This window comes from Ictalurus punctatus, chromosome 19 (genome assembly GCF_001660625.3).
Source record: "Ictalurus punctatus breed USDA103 chromosome 19, Coco_2.0, whole genome shotgun sequence".
Lineage (NCBI taxonomy): Eukaryota > Metazoa > Chordata > Actinopteri > Siluriformes > Ictaluridae > Ictalurus > Ictalurus punctatus.
Window position 1 is genome coordinate 7486864 of NC_030434.2, and position 20209 is coordinate 7507072.

The 20209-nt window shown below is 38.0% G+C and overlaps 1 protein-coding gene across 1 annotated transcript; it reads left to right on the forward strand.

The window, feature by feature from the left end:
• The first annotated feature begins 110 nt into the window (after positions 1 to 110).
• naga (N-acetylgalactosaminidase, alpha) lies at positions 111 to 11403 on the forward strand. The gene is made up of 9 exons (XM_017494676.3): positions 111 to 346; positions 2495 to 2651; positions 6620 to 6760; positions 7220 to 7431; positions 7980 to 8074; positions 8218 to 8379; positions 9804 to 10001; positions 10112 to 10252; positions 10428 to 11403. Exons 2-9 carry the CDS (start codon positions 2497 to 2499, stop codon positions 10599 to 10601), a joined length of 1278 nt encoding a protein of 425 aa, XP_017350165.1. The 5' UTR covers positions 111 to 346; positions 2495 to 2496; the 3' UTR covers positions 10602 to 11403.
• Positions 11404 to 20209: the final 8806 nt, after the last annotated feature.

Genomic DNA, 20209 nt, shown 5'->3' on the forward strand with positions numbered 1-20209 from the left:
GTTCGAGTTGTCACTATGCAATACACACTTTTGACCAATAGAGGTCGCCCGCGTGTGATCAGATGAGCAATGGGACTTGGGAGTTCCCAGGAAGTGCGATTGAAACACAGCCCTTGAAGTCAGCTGACAGTAGCAGCACATGACACACAAAACCGTCCACATGACTCTTCTCTCACAACTGCTTTTAGAGCAACAATATCCGCTACAAATCTGCTTCATTTAGAGAGCAAGGCAAACAAGAAGTTGCTGCATTGCCAGACTTATAACCTTGGCTGTTAATCTGTTCAGGCTGCAGAAACCTCGCTTCCGGAAAAGGGGATTTTCGGGAAATTCTACGTCGGTATCGGTGAGTAGCGAGTCCACAGGAAAACATGCCGGCTTTGAGTGGAATCACTGTGTAGACTAAAACTAAATTTTAGCGAGAAATATCAAGACTAATTCTGCACATAGTCATCAGTCCTTAGCCGAACAAACGTCACTTCCGTTTTTCATTTCGTCCTGGTGCTCGTCTTGTTCGTTCCTAATCTCATCATTCAGGAAATAGCAATCAAAGCCCCATCATACACTGGATTTTATCCTGTTGTTTCTACATATTGTAGATGCAGTATATTTAACAATATATTAAAACACACCACTCCCCAGATGGAAAGGCTAGACATTAATAAATAAACAAACATTAGTTAGACCAGCTTTGATGCCTTCACCTGCCAGCGGAAGTGGTTTGTTAGAGGGATGCATTGCATTAAAGCCTTGTTATATTCACGTTACAGTATTAAAGTCCAATATTGTAAAGGTTCATAAGCTTTATTAGAGTGCAGCGAACGATAAACCATAACACAATGAGTGCTGCAATAAAACATGGAAAAACCTGAGACATTGTAATTACAGTAGCATGCTGTAACCGCTAGAGGATGTTACACTTTGAGAATGAGTAAAGTACTGTAACCGTGTCATGGGGTGTAAGCTAATAAATGGCTTCTTAACCTGAGTTCTGTTAACTTTAACTGTTTTTACACTCGTTGCCGTGGTGAAAACACAGGAATAAAATGTTTAGTGTTACTAATCAACTGTAAACCTCTTGAGACATGTTTATACATGTGTGTGTGTGTGTGTGTGTGTGTGTGTGTGTGTGTGTGTGTATAGACTACAAAATGTGCCTGAACTGAAAAACTTGTGCCACTCTTTTAACACTTGGCAAGAACTAACCCTTATAAATCACATGATAAACCTGTCGGAAGATAACATCTTTACAGTGGATCGTGGTAAAACATCAATCCAATAGAATAGTACACCAAGTATAATCCTATGTCTCACTGCTATGAAAACAAAGGCTTAGTCCTCCCAAAACTCTCATTTGTTTAAATAACTACTTGTTTGGGAAGGTCCTGCCTTTGTGAATGTTTCAATTATGTGGATATGTGCTTGGTGTACCTGGAGTCATCAGGTGAGGAGTCACAAGGTGTCATACAATGCGGAGCAGCTTCATTTTTTTATTGAAGGACTAAGGCGTTATTCTCCAGTATTGCTGACACAGCAATAACCCAGTTATTTCAGCAGTTTTGCATGTTTACTAAAGAGCCTCATAGTTGTCATCATAGCAGATACTGGACAAGGTCAGATGAGTGATTCCATAACGTGTTTAATTTTTTACATTTAAGGATACAGCAACACTGTGACTATCCTATAAATGACCTTAATGGTTAAGTATCATGCCCCTCCACTGAAGATTGTATTGATCAATTATTTCAAAACTTATACACAGTATATGACCAAATGTATGTGGAGACCTGTCCATCACACCCATATGTGCATTTTGAACCTCCTATTCCAGGTATCGTCCCCCTTTTTGCTGTTATAATAACCTCCATTCATTTGGGAAGGATTTACACAAGATTTTGAAGTGTGGCTGTGAGGATTTATGATCATTCAGCTATAAGAGCATTGGTGAGGCCAGGCACTGAAGGAGGTCTGGGGTGCAGTCGGTGTTCCAGTTCATCCCAAAGCTCTTCAGTGGGGTTGAGGTCAGGGCTCTGTGCAGGAAAATTGAGGTCTTCCACTCCAAACTTCACACCCCATGTCTTCATAGAGCTCGCTTTGTACACAGGGACACTGTGATGCTGGAACAGGTTTGGACCTCTTGGTTCCAGTGAAGCATATAAAGACGACATATACAATTGTGTGCTTCCAATTTTGTGGCAGCAGTTTGGGAAAGACCCACGTATGGGTGTGATGGTCAGGTATCCACAAACCTTTGGCCATATAGTATTTTTATGTAAGACACTAGCATTGTATCTAAGAAATATGTTAAACTGAAACTGAGTTCACATGACAGTGCGTGAGGATGGTAGTTGATTGTGACAAGTTATATTTGTTTTGGTAGTAATTTGTGCTTTAAACCATGTCTAAGTGTGATTTATTTTGTGTAAGTAAATCCCTTTTGCTACCCTTTAATTTCATCCTTGCCATCTGATTTCCATTTGGTGCTTTCATTCAGGCATGCAACAAACAGTGGTTATTTTTTTGCTGGCATTCTCCTCGGCCACCCAGGCTCTGGACAATGGTCTGATGAGGACCCCACCCATGGGCTGGCTGGCATGGGAGCGATTCCGCTGTGACATTGATTGTGAAAATGATCCTCAGAACTGCATTAGGTAAGTATAGGTTCAAAATGTAGTCTACTCACAAACCCATGAACACCTTGCAAAGGAAAATGTAAACAATATCTACAGAAAAGTCAAACAGACTTTAAATGATATATGCAGAGATATTGCTCAGATGGAAAAAAAATACAGCATTTACGCCACATGATAAAACAATGAAACAATGTATATCAATGAAACAATATGCTATGTTTATCTTTTTAAAAAAAATTAAAAATCTAACAAGTACATCTTGACCGCAGCAGCATTGATGGAGATGCCTTCACCACAAGTCTACTCCTTGTTTTAAACCCTTAAAATATACTTCAAACAGGAAGGAAACAATTGAAGAAAAAATATTTAAGACATATGATCTTGCTTTTAATCTTGATCCTGTTTAGATCAATTCAGAAATCTCATTAATTCATCTACTGGTTACAGTGATCATTCTGTATAGATCCTACAACCATTCAAGCACTTGTTCTTGCGATATGGTGCTAACGAGAATCTCGGACGAGCAGACAGAGTGGCGGACGGACTGATTTAGGCATTAGTAGCAGAAGCATAAAAACTGTATTCTGCTATAAGAAGGCTTGCAGATATGCTGTGGGAGAGGGAAATCGTTCTGACATTGCACTGTATACCATTCTTACCTATTCTGACTTTTTACTCCAGAGCCAATTACAACATGGTGTGTGACTCCATGTTAAGCTTTTTCTTCATTGCTTACAAATGAAAGGATTTTTTTCCCTTTCTTGATTTTCATTTTAATTTTGCAACATTTAATAAGTCTCAAATTTAGAATTTTGCATTTATCTCATTTGGCTCATCTTTTAACCCAAACGACTTACAGTTTACAGTTACAGACAACTGAGTATATCTAGAACATGGGAAACTGTCTTAAAATGGTCAGCAAAGGTTAATGGTTTGATACTTTTCATGCACCTAAGAGTTAATTCACTGTATGTAGTATATTTAAATGCCAGTATTTTCTTAGTAAAGATTCATTTCTTGTACAGGTCTAGTATTATTGCAGTTATCATATCATTTAGTGTTCTAACTAAATTGGGTAGTATCATTGTATTTTCAGCCAAAGCTAATTAATGGTAGCTGCATTTATTTGCCAGCCACAGTAAGGTAAGTGTTCCAGTGCCAGTGGTTATAATTGTTATTATGTGTTTCTGTGTGAACGAATTATTGCTCGTTTTCTGCATTGCTATGACGATGTTGGTCATCTTAAGCAGGTATACACAGTATTACTGGCAATAACAGGGCTTAATGTTTATGAAATATTAAGGGTGTGTAACTGGCAATGTGAGTAGTGACAATGTACAACAGTCTAATGCTTGCACAGAGGCCCATCATGACGTTCCATCACTGCTCTGATGCTTATGTGTTTGATTGCACAGTTGGCCTCAGTTATGGGATATTACTCAATTATACAATTGCTATGTGCTTTGGCAATATTATTTGTAGCTGGCACTTTTATATGAACTTGACCATCATTGGCAGCATGTTAGGCACTGGAATTGAAAACAAAAGTTATAAGTCTGAGGCACATGCAAAGAAATGCTGTAGAGCACATATGCCTTCAAAAACTATGAAATTAACATTTCTACATAAACACTATAAAGAGCTATTAAATGTAATAAATAAAACAAAATCAACATTTGTTGTGTCGTTTTCTAAGTCTCTGGTACATTTTTTGCAGTTTTATAAGGACATGAGCTGGAAGGATTTACTTGCTGAACCAACCAGTTTTTCTGGATACTTTGACTGTCGCACTTCCTTCTTTTTTTTTTTAAGCAAACCCCAGCAAACATTTTTCTTTAACATTTCATTTTGTGGTGGACAACTAATGTTTGGAAATCTAAAATGTTTTTGAACTGACATTAAAATGTACCTGTGAAGAAACCTGTGAATGGTTCTTTGAATTGCTTCCTCAAATACCATTATGGGAATATTCTGATGAGGAAACAGGAAGTTGATTTTAAGAAAAGAGGAAACACACTCACACACACACACTGAGAGATTGTTCATACAGTTGCAATCAAAATTATTCAAGCCCCATTGCAAATCAGGTTTGTTGTCAACATTTACAGAATTTCAGCTGTTTGCAATGAACAAATCAAACAAAAGCAATTGAAATGGTTCGACACAACAAATGCTTCAAGTGTGTTTCCCCAAATTCAACTGAAAATGCAACTTATAATGATTTCTCCAGTTTCAAAATTATTCAACCCCTTCATGACAAGCATCTTTTGCTGTTATGACCTGCTGCAAACGAGATGCATATCTTCTGGCAGCATTCCTGAGGAATGTTATCCCATTCCTCATGAGCAATGGAGTCCAGTTCAGTAATATTCTTGGGTTTGCGTGCTGCAACCACCTTCTTCAAATCCCACCAGAGATTTTCTATGGGGTTCAAGTCAGGTGACTGTGATGGCCCTGTAGAGTCTTCCAGGACTTCTCCTGCAACCAAACCTTGGTGGAATTTGAGGTACGCTTGGGATCATTGTTCTGTTGGAAGGGCCAATGACACCCAAGCTTCAGCTTCCTCACAGACAGCATGACGTTTTCTCCTAGAATTTCCTGATACTTCAATGAATCCATCTTGCATTCAACATACTGCAGGTTTCCAGGGGCAGAGGATGCAAAGCAGCCCCAGAGCATCACCAAGCCACCACCATGCTTGACTGTGGACAGTGTTCTTTCTTCATTCTTCTTCCTCCAGACATACAGCTGATCCATCGTGCCGAAAAGTTTCAGTTTTGGTTCATCGCTCCACAGAACAGAATCCCAAAACTTCTGTGGCTTATTTATATGATTTCGAGCCGACTTTTCTTGTGCTTTTGGGTCAGTAGTGGTGAACGTCTTGGAGTTCTGGCATGGAAACCTTCTGCGTTTAGTACGCACCATACTGTGCTCACTAAAACCTCAGTGCCTGTTGCCACCAAGTCTTGCTGCAGGTCTTTTGCAGTCACTCGAGGGTTTTTCACAACCTAGTTTCTCAGAAATCTGCTTGCAGCCGTTGATAGCTTCCTTATTCTGCTCCGTCCAGGTACTTCGTATGTTTTCTACCCCTAAACAGTTCAGGTATTTCATGTGTTCCAGCTCAAGCACACCTGGTGCAACTAATGAAGCCCTTGATTATTTGCATCAGGTGTGCTTGAGACAACACCTGTTTTGTGTATTTGTGCTGTTGTGAGGGATTCTGTTCAGGGGTTGAATAAGTTTGAAGCTGGAAAAGTCATTATAAGTTGCATTTTCAGTTGAATTTCAGTTGAAAACCACTTGAAGCATTCGTTGTGTTGAACTATTTCAATTGCTTTTATTTGATTTGTTCATTGTGAACAGCTGAAAGTCTGTAAGTTTTGGCTGATTTGCAATGGGGTTGAATACTTTTGATCGCAACTGTATGTGCTTTTTGAACATCCCATTCCAGATTTAGTCCCTATTTGCTGTTATAATAAGCTCCACTCTTCTGGGAAAGCATTTCACTAGATTTTAGGACGTGGCTGGGGGAATTTTTTGTGATCATTCAGCTACAAGAGTATTAGTGAGATCAGGTACTGAGGAGGTCTGGGTGTGCAGTCGGCGTTCCAGTTCATCCCAAAGATGTTCAGTGGGGTTGAGGTCAGGGCTCTGTACAGGACACTCGAGTTCTTCCAGTCTAACCTTCACACACCATGTCTTCATGGAGCTTGCTTTGTGCACAGGCACATTGTCGTGCTGAAACAGGTTTGGGCATCTTAGTTCCAGAAAATTGTAGTATGTCGTTCTGGTTTGTTTATATGACTATTCTAAACTTGCCTAAAGAGATGCAAGCATATGGAGATCCTCCTTATCATGTCGCTGGAATTGATTACAAAATTTTATATGACAGACATTGATATCTTGTTCTCTAAATGATCCTTAGCTCTCTGTCTTTTATTTTATTAAAAAAAAATTTTTCATTATTTTTTATTTCTTTGGTCTAGTGAGGTGCTGTTCAGGGACATGGCAGACCGACTGGCTGAGGATGGCTGGAGAGAGCTCGGTTATGTCTATGTTAACATTGATGACTGCTGGGCATCAAAGAGCAGAGATACACAAGGACGACTGCAGGCAGATCCAAAGAGGTACTGTACTTCACAAAATGATGTTCAATATAATGATATTGCTATTTTATTAATCATGTTTCCTTTCATAAATTACATTTAATTATGTTTTTCCACCATTTCTGCTGACAGTTTTATATTGTACTTGTATCATCATTGTACTGCATGTTTTATTAATATGATGGCATCATAATAATAATAATAATAAAGAAAAATTCTAATAATACATGGATTCATGTTATGTGCTTATGTGTGTGTGTGTGTGTGTGTGTGTGTGTGTGTGTGTGTGTGTGTGTGTGTATAGTATATGAATTGGTGTGTGTGTGTGTGTGTGTGTGTGTATATATACAAAGTATTTAAAATAATAAAATGTATACACTGACTACAGCATAAACATAGTGTTTATGAATGAATCCTTAGACACTGTCTGCATGTATATTTATTTAACATATGCTGTTTTGTGTGTGGCTGGCCCAACAGGTTCCCAGGTGGCATTGCTAAACTGGCACGCTATGTTCATGACCGTGGGCTGAAGCTGGGAATTTATGGTGATTTGGGAACTTACACCTGTGGAGGATACCCTGGTACAACCCTGGATAAAATTGAGACTGATGCACAGACCTTTGCTGAATGGGAAGTTGACATGCTTAAACTTGATGGCTGCTACTCCAACGCCACTGACCAGGAGCAGGGTAAGAGACAATGTAGAGAACAGGGAGGGGGAGGGAAAAGAAGCAGATAAGCAGAGACAGTACAAAGGTGGAAAGAATGAAAAATCTGTCAGTACAGATAATGTTGCTGAAACAATATTTGATTATCATCTAATTTGAATAGGCAAATATATCACTATTATTCATAAGGTATTTTTCAAGCATTGGTTGAAAGTAGGAATTACCTGCTTAATGAATTTTTTTCATTATTAAAAGTCTGCTTATGACTTTTCATGTATCAAGTATCAAAGATCTTTCAAGAAAGAAATCAGATGTAGCTAAGAAATAGATTTTTCCTTATCCCTACTAATGGTACAGTGGCTGTTTCAGTTTTTGCAGGGCTTTGGTAATAAAAAAATGATTTTTAAGAAAAAAATAATTTTTAAAATTTTTTAAAAATTAGCATCCAATGATCGAATAAGTAAGAAGCTATGAAACACCACATATGATACTATTATCAGTACATAAATGGCTGAACCTTGTGTCTATTTCTAATACCGTACATATTTGTATTGCATTCTGTTTAACAGGCTACCCACGTATGTCAAAAGCCCTTAATGCCACCGGCCGTCCGATTGGCTATTCCTGCAGTTGGCCTGCCTACCAGGGTGGACTTCCTCCTAAAGTGAGTGAAATGCTAATTGATTTATTTAAGTAATTTCCAATTGCAATATACACAACCAGACAATTTTAAATTCATTGAACAATTCATATCAGTTCATGTAACATGTGGTATCTAAAGTATGCAGTTTATTTCTTCTTGGCTAGATAAATTACACTCTGCTTGGCGAGATCTGTAACCTGTGGCGTAATTATGGTGATATTGAGGACTCATGGGACAGCATCCTGAACATTGTGGACTGGTTTGCAAAAAACCAGGATATCCTGCAGCCTGCTGCTGGACCAGGACGCTGGAATGACCCTGACATGGTAGGGAGTATTATTGTTTCGCACATTGGAGTAATATGTTCATACGTAATATAACTTGGCCAGGGTTAATGTTGTTACTGACAGTATCAGAATTACATTTACAGCATTTGGCAGATAGCCTAATCCAGAGTGACTTACTGAAGTCTCCATCAAAAACATATCCTCATGCTAGTACAAATAGGTCAGTATCTAAGAATAGTACCATACTAAAACCATGAGAGGAGTTTATACAAGTTCATATAGAAAAAACAACAGTACAACTAAGACATTTTTAAAGGTTTTTTTTTTTTTAATTAGTGTTCATTTAAGTGAAGAGGTAGGTCATCAGCCTTTGTTTGAAGGTTACTCTGCAGTACAGACAGCCAGGGAAGTTCATTCCACCATATGGGTGACAGTACAAAGGAGAGTTTTAATACATGTCTTGATCCAGTAGGTGGGGAGGTGAGCCATTTTTGGCTGTGTAGGCCATAGCGGTGTTACAATTTCAGTGTTAGCCAGAGGGTATGAATGAATGGTTCCTTCACTGTTAACTTTGTAAAAAAAAATACAGATTAAAATGCATTTCCATCTAATTTAATCACAGCCACTCTCTCTTTCCTCTTATAATAACAATATGATAAATATTGACAATGTAAGTGACAATGTATATATTTCTAAAGTCAGATTGGATTTGGTGTACATGAGGAAATATAATTATTACCAGAGTATCTCTGGGATTTTAGTCCAGTCCTGTTTACGCATCTGGAAAGATACTTTTAAATAATCGATTAATACCATGATACAGTGAGAACTGTGATATTTATAGAATATTGTCATACTGTGAAAATGATAAACCAGAACACCCCTAGTAGGTATTGTTCTACAGCTGATGCAGGCAGCTACAGGATGATGCATAAGGCACTGAACAAGCAATTCTGTGGAGAGAATTGGGTGGATCATCCTGAAGGAGATGTCCACATGATGCAGGAAGGATGCAGGAAATTTGCATTTGTTGTCAGATGGTGTGATCTAAGAGTTCCCTAGGAAGATCAAATGGAGATGCATCTCCAGGGACACAACACAGCTCAGTCTTGCTGGGATTTAGCTTCAGGGTATGAGCTGCCATCTGCCAGATGTCTGCCAAACATGTTTACTGTAGATCTGTGTAGACATACTAAAACAATACTTAAAGTTATCAGAGCAAAGCAGATACACTAAAAACCATAAGCTCACCATTCCAGGCAGATAATACATAGAAAAACTCAAAGTACACAGATCTTGGACCTTAATATCTCTTGACAAATCTCTAAATTCATCAGCAGTGTGACTACAACAATGATCAACAATACTCTTCTTAGCTATTATGTTTTTACCTTCAGCTAGCATCAGTGCCAGTGCTCATGGTGGAAAATTTTATGAAATCTTACAATATACAATGTTCCCAGCTGGTCATAGGAGATTTTGGCCTCAGCATGGACCAGTCTCGTTCTCAGATGGCACTGTGGGCAATAATGGCAGCTCCTCTTTTCATGTCTAATGACCTGAGGACCTTAAACAGCGGGGCACGTGCTATACTGCAGAACAAAGCTGCCATCGCCATCAACCAGGACCCCTTGGGCATCCAAGGAAGATGCCTGATAAAGGTATTTGCTGTGAGATTGAAATTCATAGAAGATAGAAAGTGAATTGATGAGGACTTTGCAAACCATTCCTCTTGCTAACTACTTCTTTCTGTTTCTCTCATTTTTCTCAGGAGAGCAATGGCATAGAGGTGTTCTGGCGTCCTCTGTCTAATAAAGCAAGTGCTTTGGTGTTCTTCAGCAGAAGAACAGATATGCCGTACCGCTATCAGACATCTCTGAAGGTGCTCGACTACACACCTGGCAGCTATAAGGTAAGTGCTGTGTTTGTGTGTTTGATAGCTTGTGCAACTTGCACCTAAACTCTCAGCAATGTGATGCAATCATTTTTCCTTCTCCAAAAGAGTCCTAATGTATGCATTATTGTTTTGCTTGCCATTCTTTATTCACATTATAGTGAAGTAATAGCTGTAACATTCTCTCTCTCAGGTGTATGATGTGTTCATGGAGAAGACCATGCCTACACTGAAGGACACCACAGAGTTTGTTGTCTCAATCAATCCCTCAGGAGTGGTGATGTGGTATGTTGTTCCATCAGCTGAGTGGCAGGAACAGCCCAAATTCCACCAAGCAATTGTCAAAGCTGATTCTTTTATTGTGTAAATAGTCTTTTTTACTATCCAAACATGATACCACCGGCAGGAACAGTGTAGGCTAAAAAACCGAATGATTATTTGAATGTAACAGAATGGCTCTTTTTTCATTGTCTATATTTCTATAATAAATTAAGGGGAATCATTGGAAAAACACCAGACCTGTGTAACAGTCATTGACAGGGCTGCGCTGTGTGACAGAAAGAATAGAGTAAACAGAAACCTGCCTTTATTCAGCAGTCCTTGATGACCAGGATAAAGAAACTAGATAAACTAACTTCTATATTCTGGTCAGGGTCTTGGGAGATATATATATATAAATCAGCTTAGATGGATGATACAAAATTATTTCTGTTTCATAATCAAGAACCATTTTTATTTAAGTACACATTTTTATTAAACTCTCAAGAGCATTTCATTCTGTTTGCTAAAGTTATAGTGTTTTGTAAGTGCAACTTTTGTCAATATGCTGAATAGAGTTTTAAGCAACACCACCACTGCTGCTCCCTTGGCTGACTGTGCCTTTAATTATCTTTCACCTAATGCTCAGGGATACTGGGAATAGTTTACAATCCACTCTTCTGAAATGATCATCTATACTGAGGTGGACTTGAATATTGTGATTTTACTTGTTTTATTTTTGGAATTACATTTTAAAACTATGCTTGTATGGACATGTGGTGCAGTACATTATTGAATAGTCACCGGTGTATTTTGATTAACTGATCTAATATCTCAGCACTCATTATGCAAATCAGTTTATTTAGAAATGGCAATTTTATGTTTTCAATTAAAATTCTGATCTCCTCAGAGCCTGATGCATTTTATTAACCCAACACTCTTGAATTTTGTGAATATAGTCCATTATTTTTGCACGAAATCCCATAGTTCAATGCAACTGCAGTCATGCTGAAAATGATTTAATGTGAAATTAGTGACATGGGCAGTTGAGTTGTGGCACGTTTGCAGAGTGATTGGAATCCAGTCTACAAATCTTTACTGTGCCTGTATCACACTAACAATGCATGCCAAAAAGTCTGTGGCGTAGATTTGTACAAGTTGGTAAGAATAATAATGATTAAAAATTATTCTCACAACGTTTGTCATAATTCAATTAAAGTGAATGTGCAATACAGTAGCTATAAAATATTACAATTTAGTGGTTAGCACGTTTGCCTCACACCTCCAGGGTCCGGGGTTCGATTCCCGCCGGGGCCGTGTGTGTTAGTTTGCATGTTCTCCTCGTGCTGCGGGGGTTTCCTCCGGGTACTCCGGTTTCCTCCCCCAGTCCAAAGACATGCATGGTAGGCTGATTGGCGTGTCTAAAGTGTCCGTAGCGTATGAATGGGTGTGTGAGTGTGTATGTGATTGTGCCCTGTGATGGACTGGCACCCTGTCCAGGGTGTACCCTGCCTTGTGGCCGATGCTCCCTGGGATAGGCTCCAGGTTCCCCTGCGACCCTGAAGAAGGAGTAAGCGGTAGAAGATGGATGGATGGATGGATGGATGGATATTAACAAATATGTTATATAAAATCAGACATGTAGTTGATTAGTAAACTAATATTTAGTAAATAAAGTAATTGAGTTTTACAATGAGACCACTAGATGGCGAAAGAGGCCATGTGTGCACTGATGGGAATCATGTACTAGAGATTCAAACTAGTGCTGAAGGAGATTTTATTTTACAATGATCTGACCTGAGTTTTACCTTTTCCATGAACTGGAAATATTGTTAGAAGGATCTGTGTTTAAAGGAAAACTTCTGCTTTGATTTTATAAACTTAAATGTGTTTACGCTGATAATATAGTATCCACAAACCATGACACACTTCAATCACTCTTGTTCTGGACCCGTTTTTGTATGCCTTTGTACTGTTACTGATTGTGTGTGTGCACGTCAGTTCCAGTGTCCTTGTCTGTGTATGCAATATGTGCCTGCTATCAGTACATGTACAAGTTCTCTTTTCTTTGCTAGTCCGTGTATAAGCAGAGGGAGCTGAATAGGTATCTGGCAGGGTGTCAGTTGAACCTTGACTTGGTGCCCTTTTTTAAGTTAGCTGCACTTGTCATTTGGTTCATGATTAGTTTGTATATGGTATGAGGGAATCTGATAGCCATAGCCATAGCCATTCCCACACACGTATGACACCGTACAAGTTTTGCAGATGTGTTTAGTCACCCTGGCAACAGTCTGAAGAAAAGAGAGACAGACAGACAGACTGGCTGTCTCAGTGAGTTGATTTGTTTTCTACTTTTGCCTTTTTATCCCTTTACTGTATTTCACGTTTACATATTTGCTATATTTGTATCTGGATCTAGGAAAGACGGAAAAAGAAAGGCCCCTTTTTGCACAGGCTTTGTGTGTGTGTGTGTGTGTGTGTGTGAGAGAGAGAGAGAGAGAGAGAGAGAGAGAGAGAGAGAGAGAGAGAGAGAGAGGGGAAAAAAAAAAACCTAGTCTCACTATTGTCTCTGCATGGCTATTCACACGTCTCCGATATCTGGTAAGGACTGAACGTGACGTGATCATTCATTTGTCAAGGTCTCTGGAATGAGATGCCAGAAAGCTGGAAAGTAGGGAGGGAGAGGAGAGAGAAAGCTGCAGGGAGAGGATTCAGACCGAGCCAAAGCAAGAGTGGGAAACGGACAGAGTTAATAAAGGAGGGATAGAGACGAGAGCGACCGCAGTAGTGAAGGAGGAGTGCGTTCATGCCAAGGCTCACGTAGGCCTGCACAGCTGTAGAGCCACATTTGCTACTCCAATCACACTTCAGATCACACCTCTTGCACTAAATGTGTTTGTGTAAGCATATGTGTATGCATATGCCCTTGAGTTTGTAGGTAAGGCTATCTAAATAACCCCTTAGTCATACAGTGCAAAACACGCAGTTAATATTTGCAGTGGAGTGTGTGTCTGTGTCTATATACCCAGGGAAAATGTCTTTTTTTCCACACGTGTCACATGAGGTCTTGGAGCCTTGAGGTGTATGACATCAGACTTGGGATCTGGCAGTTCACTTTTTCTGTAAATTACACCCTGCTCTGATTAGTTATGAGAAATGATGGCTCACACATTGCAAATGAACATTCATAAAATTGGCAAATTTTGTAAATCCATTATTCTTCATGCAGGTCAACAAAAAGGTGTTTTTTTTTTTTTTTTTTTTTTTTTTTTTTTTTTTTTTTTTTTTTTTTTTGGATCACAACAATGCTACTGGTGGTACTTTTATAATGACATGTCTTGGCAAGTCATTATACTCCAGGATATTTTTTTTATTAATAGTCCTACAGTGCATGAATGAATCATTCTTTCTGAAAAGATTTAATAAACTGTTGTTACTGTAGGCCTTGTCTCATGTGATCACTGAACAAACAGATCAAAGCAGTTTGGCATAAGGGCCCTGAGCATTTGTAATTTGTGTGTGTATAATATTGACTTTAACATTTTGCTAGGAACATGCCCATGGTTGCAGTATATTAGGGGTTTAATGTACCTTTGAAAGAGGACTGTAATTTACGCTGTGACACTTGGGCTTTATGTACATCAAAAAAGTGTTTATTTAAACTAAGTTGATACTTGTATGCTTGTGCTTTGACTCACATGATGAATAATGGCGTCAAAGATCTTTGTTCTTTGTTCACCAAACTTGAAAATAAACACGTACAGTGTTGAATAAAGACTAAGCCTAGTCCATGACTTTCATGCTATGCTGTGTTATACTGTTAGTGTTGATTACTTGTTTAATTTAGTCCAAGGCTTTATCTGTGCAGCAGATAATGGCCCCACCTTACTACCGGGGTGAAAGTAACAAACTACGTGTACTCTCTTTATAGTACTTGAGTAAATAATTCACTGTAACGGTACTTTTTTGAGTATTATTAAATCATAGTATCTTTACATTTACTTTTTTATTTTAAATACACTGTAAAATCAGGTAGTTCATTTAACTCAAACAATTTGAGGAAACTAATTACCTAAATTTTTAAGTTGATAAATCAATTTCTTTAAGCCAAATACACATAAGGCCTATACTTTAGGCACCTAATGCTTAGACAATGGTAGTAATGTCTAAGACTGTGGTGACAGATGAGCTTCCCTGGCCCAACTGATCATATATCTTCAGCTTTAAAAGCTTCAAAGAAAATAACATGATGATACTCTGCAAATTATGTTTTTAAAAACACACTGAGATGTTGGCATTTCACAGCTCAACATCCAACCTGCAGAAACATGTACAGTTAAGCCAATAGCCTGTTGTGTTAAATGTACATGCTGCCACAGCCTATAGGTAAGACTCAGGATATGTGTAAGTAGCATATTTGCTAGATTGCTAAATATATATAGGTGGAAACATGAATGAATTAACATGAGCTAGCTAGCTAATAAACATAGCAAGCTTCTTAAACTCCAACAACATAGCTAGCCAGCTACTGTTAACTATCTTTAAATACTGTTGATTATTGAGCAGTGTTGCCAAACTCCTCCCTCTGAAACTCTCTAGAACTACCCTTAAATGTATCCAATTTTCACAAAAAGTTACCAAGTATGAAAACAAGGTACATACAAGTCTGCATATGTGTATATTAAAATAAATAAATCCCCACTCATATAGCATATGTGTGTATAGTAAAAAGTAAATCCATGTTTACTTTAAAGTTCTTCATTGGGATCATCAGCAGATCACAGTGCCCAGAATTTTTCATACAGAAATGTCATTTGATTCATCTACAGTGGGGAAAATAAGTATTGAACGCGTCAACATTTTTTTTTGGTAAATATATTTCCAATGAGGTTATTCACATGAAATTTTCACCAGACAGCAGTATTAACTCAAGAAATCTGGAAATATAAAGAATTAACAACATTAAAGTCCATAAATAAAGTTATGTGTAATAAAGTGGAATGACACGGGAAAAAAGTATTGAACACACTAAGAAAAAGCAGTTCTCCAAGGAAAGGTAAGGCAAGCAACCAGCTGAAATCTGTAAGTAATTATACCCCCTATCTGTGCGAATTAATATCAGCTAGGTTAGTAAATTGATGGTCTATAAAAAGACTTTCATAAAGTGGTGTACACTTTAGCATGGCTCGCTTGATTAGTTAACATAAGTCTTCTGATATGCATGATTCATACGTAGAACAATTTTGGATCAGTTGTGTACATATAAAAACTTATGATGACTTATTCATTCTTACTTCAGTCATTTTCTTTTAGTTGCAGTACTTTTACGCAATTCAGTGTGTTTTGTACTCTCTCCTCCACTGCTAACTACAGAACCTTTGTATTTGTGATATATATAATAGGTAAAAGTTCCTCAATTGTAACTGATGTGTCACCATTCTCTTTTGTAAAATGGGATTTTTGTGAGTTAAAACTATAGCTTTAATCTTGATAAAGAGGTCTCTGTAATTACTGTGTTGGTTTTCTGTGTGTACATGGCAATACTTTAGAGAAGACTGTCCTTGGTTGCACCCAAATATTATGTCACGAAAGTGATCATGTTTATGCCACTCCCATACACTCCTATTTGCTTGCATAGAGGAAAAGTGATGGAGCAAGAGAACAGGATTTCCCCTTTAAACACAAAATACTAATACATAAATAAAGCAATATGTTTTACATATATAACCCAAATGAACACTTATGAAAGATTTGGGACTGATGTGTTAGATAGCGCTCCACCACGATTATTGAGACACCAACTGAGGGAGTATATTTTGGAAGATATTCCTTCAATTTTGGACAGTGTGCCATCAATGTAGGATGGGCAATACAACTGATTTTCTTTTTGATCCAATACCAAATATTACCAAGAATAGTAACCTGATACCAATACTTCTTGTGGAAAAGTGTTCTTGTGAATTTAAAAAGATAAATTTGCAAAAATGCATATTAGGAACTATATTTAACTAATTTAATACTGTTATTGCTTTGTGTCCTCTTTAATTGCAAAAATCATTACCCAACACCTTACTAACTCTATTTCCTATCATTTTACACCCATCTGTAGATAGATGCATAGATACACTGAAAGACATTGTGCACTAATTGTCATATTTATGAAAATTAACCAATTCTAGCAGCAGTTATATGACAAATAATATCTATCTATTTATCTACCTACATGATTCATATTCCTTTTAGATCCAGTGTGTTGGGTGTAGGGAGACATTATTGATCTTGGTTTCAATAAAGCCTGAAAGACTCGTTAAACTCAGTAAGATGGTTTTTCTCTGGCCACAAGTTCTGCTGCAGTTAAAATTTATTTCCTCTAAATGAGTATTCGGTCTCACCAGCAGTGGCCGCTGTTGACTCAGTGTAAAGTCCAATCCTCTTACTGTTCCATTGTAAAGCTGGTTTCCTTAGCAACAGTGTACATGGCAAATTGCACGTTGCCGAAGTGCTCAGCTGAGCCATGTGCACTGCCAGACAGTCAGCTGCCTGTGTGTATGTGTATGTGTGTGTGTGTATGTGTGTGTGTGTGTGAATTTAATGTTAAGCAGGCCTTTGTAAGTGAAAGTTTGGTTCTATATGTGCACACAGTCAAGTTATATAGAACTGTGGGAGGTGGTTTGCTAATGATTCATGGGTCATATCACATGTATCATAAGCCACAGCTCAGCATTGATGTAAAACAAGAACAATTTAAACCTCTTTACAACCCTGGGTTAACTCTCTTTTTGTATGCATGTCTGTTGCCAGACTCAAGTTTAGGGTAACATGGACTAGGCATAAACCAGCATTGCTAGTTTGAGGCTGAATGCTGTGAGACTGTCAAAATCTCTTTCTAAAATGTCATGGTGCAATGTTTTTTTTTTGTTTGTTTGTTTCTTTTGTTTTGTTTTTTCTTCAAACTTGTCCAGAGGCTGAAGTTTCCAAATTGATCCCACATAAGACCACCACATACTGTGGTAAAGGCTCATCAACTATAATAAATTAAATGACAAAATGTTAATCTCAATTCAATCTATCATCTCCAGATTAGTGGATTAAGACTATACGTTATAGGACAGTTATGACTTGTTGCAATATTGTGTTCACTTAAAATGTTTTATTAATTTTTATAAATAAATTTTTTATTATTTTTTATTTATAAATTTTCATTTTGGAGTCCACTGCTTATTAGGGTGTAAATCAATGCCAAACACTCAAACCCCTAAAAAAAATCATTCACTAAATATAACATATTTACATATATAGCTATATTACAAATATAGCAATTTACACATTTTGGCCAGGTGAGGAAGTGAACAAGAAAGTGAATAAGAGCAAAATCAAAACAAGTCTGATGAATGTATAAATACTGTGTGGTCTGCACTTATAAAGCACTTTTTTTTTTTTTTTTTAAACAAAGTGCTTTACATTCTTATTCACCCATTCACTAATGGTAGCAGAGCTAGCTTGCCTTTGGAAGCAACTTGGGGTTCAGTGTCTTGCCCAAGGACACTTTGGCAGGTGGAGTCACGTGGGCCAGGAATTGAACCGCCAACCATACTATTAATGGACAACCCGCTCTACCACCTGAGCTGCCCCATACTGTACATCATCTGTGCTTTCCACACTGATTAGCATTCACCCTAAATAACTTGACTTCTTTATTTTCTGTCACTTGCCTTCCAGGCTGATGTAGTCCAACAGTTTAATTATCAACTACCTTGATTTTTATGTATTTGACAGAAAAGATCAGTATGCAATTAGGCTATATAGGGATGTAGAAAATAATGACATGTATTCCATGTTCACCCACCATCCATGTTATTAAGAACACCTGCACATTCATGCAGTTGTCTAACCAGCCAATCAGGTGCCAGCAGCACAATGCAAACAATCATGCAGGTACAAGTCAGGAGGTTGATGTGAACAAGTCATGTTCACATCAAACATCAGAATGAAGAAAAAGTGTTATCTCTGTGACTTTGCTTGTGGCATGGTTGTTGGTGCCAGATGGGCAGTTTTGAGTATTTCAGAAACTGCTGATCTCCTGGGATTTTCACAAACAGCAGTCACTAGGGTTTACACAGAATGGTGAGAAAAACAAAAAACATTCGGTGTGCGGAGGGTCTGTAGGCGGAAACACCTTGATGAGAGAGATCAGAGGAAAATGACCAGATTAGTTTGAGCTGACAGGAAGACTATAGCAAATCAAATAAGCACCATTTACCACCATGGTGAGCAGAAAAGCATCTCAGAAAGCACAACACATTACATCTTGAGGTGGATGAGCTATAAGAGCAGAAGACCACATCGGGCTCCACTCCAGTCAGCCAAGAACAAGAATCTGAGGCTATCATGTACACAGACTCACCAAACTGGACAGTTTAAACTGGAAAAAGAGCTGATTATTTGTTTTCTAATCTTCAACTGTCCAGTTCGGATGAGCCTGTGTCCACAATGTGTTTATGCCCAAAAGGAATTTTTAAATGCGGATTGAGATAACATATGCACAATTATGTCTATGTTTGAGGAGAGTCTGAGGTTGGGTCTTCACATTGAACAGGGGCAATGTTACAATGCAAGATTCCTCCATTGCTCTGTGGTGTGTTTTTAGCCTGGGTTGTCTCTTCACTAGCTATAAGCTCACTGATCTTATCGAAGGAGGAGCAGGCATGACATACTGCAAACTCTCCCTCTTATCACACTTAATTCATTAATGATACAAACAACCTGGAAGTCCAGAAGTTAGAGTATAAGCAATGTTTGGTGTAATGTTTATTCTCACCGGTTCACAAACTTAGCCAGAATTTCCAGCACTGTTCTAGAATAGGAGTGTAATCTTTTAAGCTGGAGGTTTCTCATACTTACAGATAAAGAGACTTGAGATTAAATATAAGCATGTGACACTATAATTATACACATCATGGATAAAGGATAAAAACATAAGGAGCTACAAGGAGTCACCTTTTTTTTTTAAGGTCACGCCTGTACGTGTGTGTGTTTGTGTGTGTGTGAGAGAGAGAGACTTCTATAAATACAGAAACATATAGTATCCTTATGTGTGTGTGTGTGTGAACGAGAGACTGCTATAAATACAGAAACATACAGTATTATGTATGTTTGTGTGCGTGTGTGTGTGCGTGCATGTGTGTGTGTGTACATGTGAATAACTTCTATAAATACATAAACATATCCATGCTTACCATTGTTTAAAACTTTTCTTTGTTCATTCTGGGTCAATCAATCAGCAAATAAAAAAAATCTTATGCTTAGACTTTGCCAAAATTCTTAGAGAAGTGAAATGTATTATTCTCATACCATTAAGTACATGTATTTATTTTTATACCTGATTATATTTCCTTTTCAGTGCTGCCCTGAGTTCCAAACAGTGCTATGCAAAGGACAGAGCCTGATGACTGACCTATACTCCTCTGTAAATAGAACTGCTTTTTGATCACACAGTTCCCGATGCTAGACATTTATAAAGCCAGGACATAACACACTCCCTCAACTATCCCGGCCTGTGTGACCTGGCTAGCTCTGGTTCCAAGATATAAAAAAAACCCTCAAATGGAACACTGTGCCAAAAAATAACATCAGGCAAATTGCCATCTGTGTGTGCCTTTCTGTATATAAAAGATTGTACCACTGTGAAATCACATTTAATTTGACCAGCAAAACTGT

Coding starts and splice junctions, on each gene's coding strand:
- naga (XM_017494676.3), top strand. CDS start 2,497: ATGCAACAAACAGTGGTTATTTTTTTGCTGGCATTCTCCTCGGCCACC. Junction 6,761..7,219: donor CTGCAGGCAGATCCAAAGAG/GTACTGTACTTC, acceptor CTGGCCCAACAG/GTTCCCAGGTGGCATTGCTA. Junction 10,253..10,427: donor ACACACCTGGCAGCTATAAG/GTAAGTGCTGTG, acceptor TCTCTCTCTCAG/GTGTATGATGTGTTCATGGA.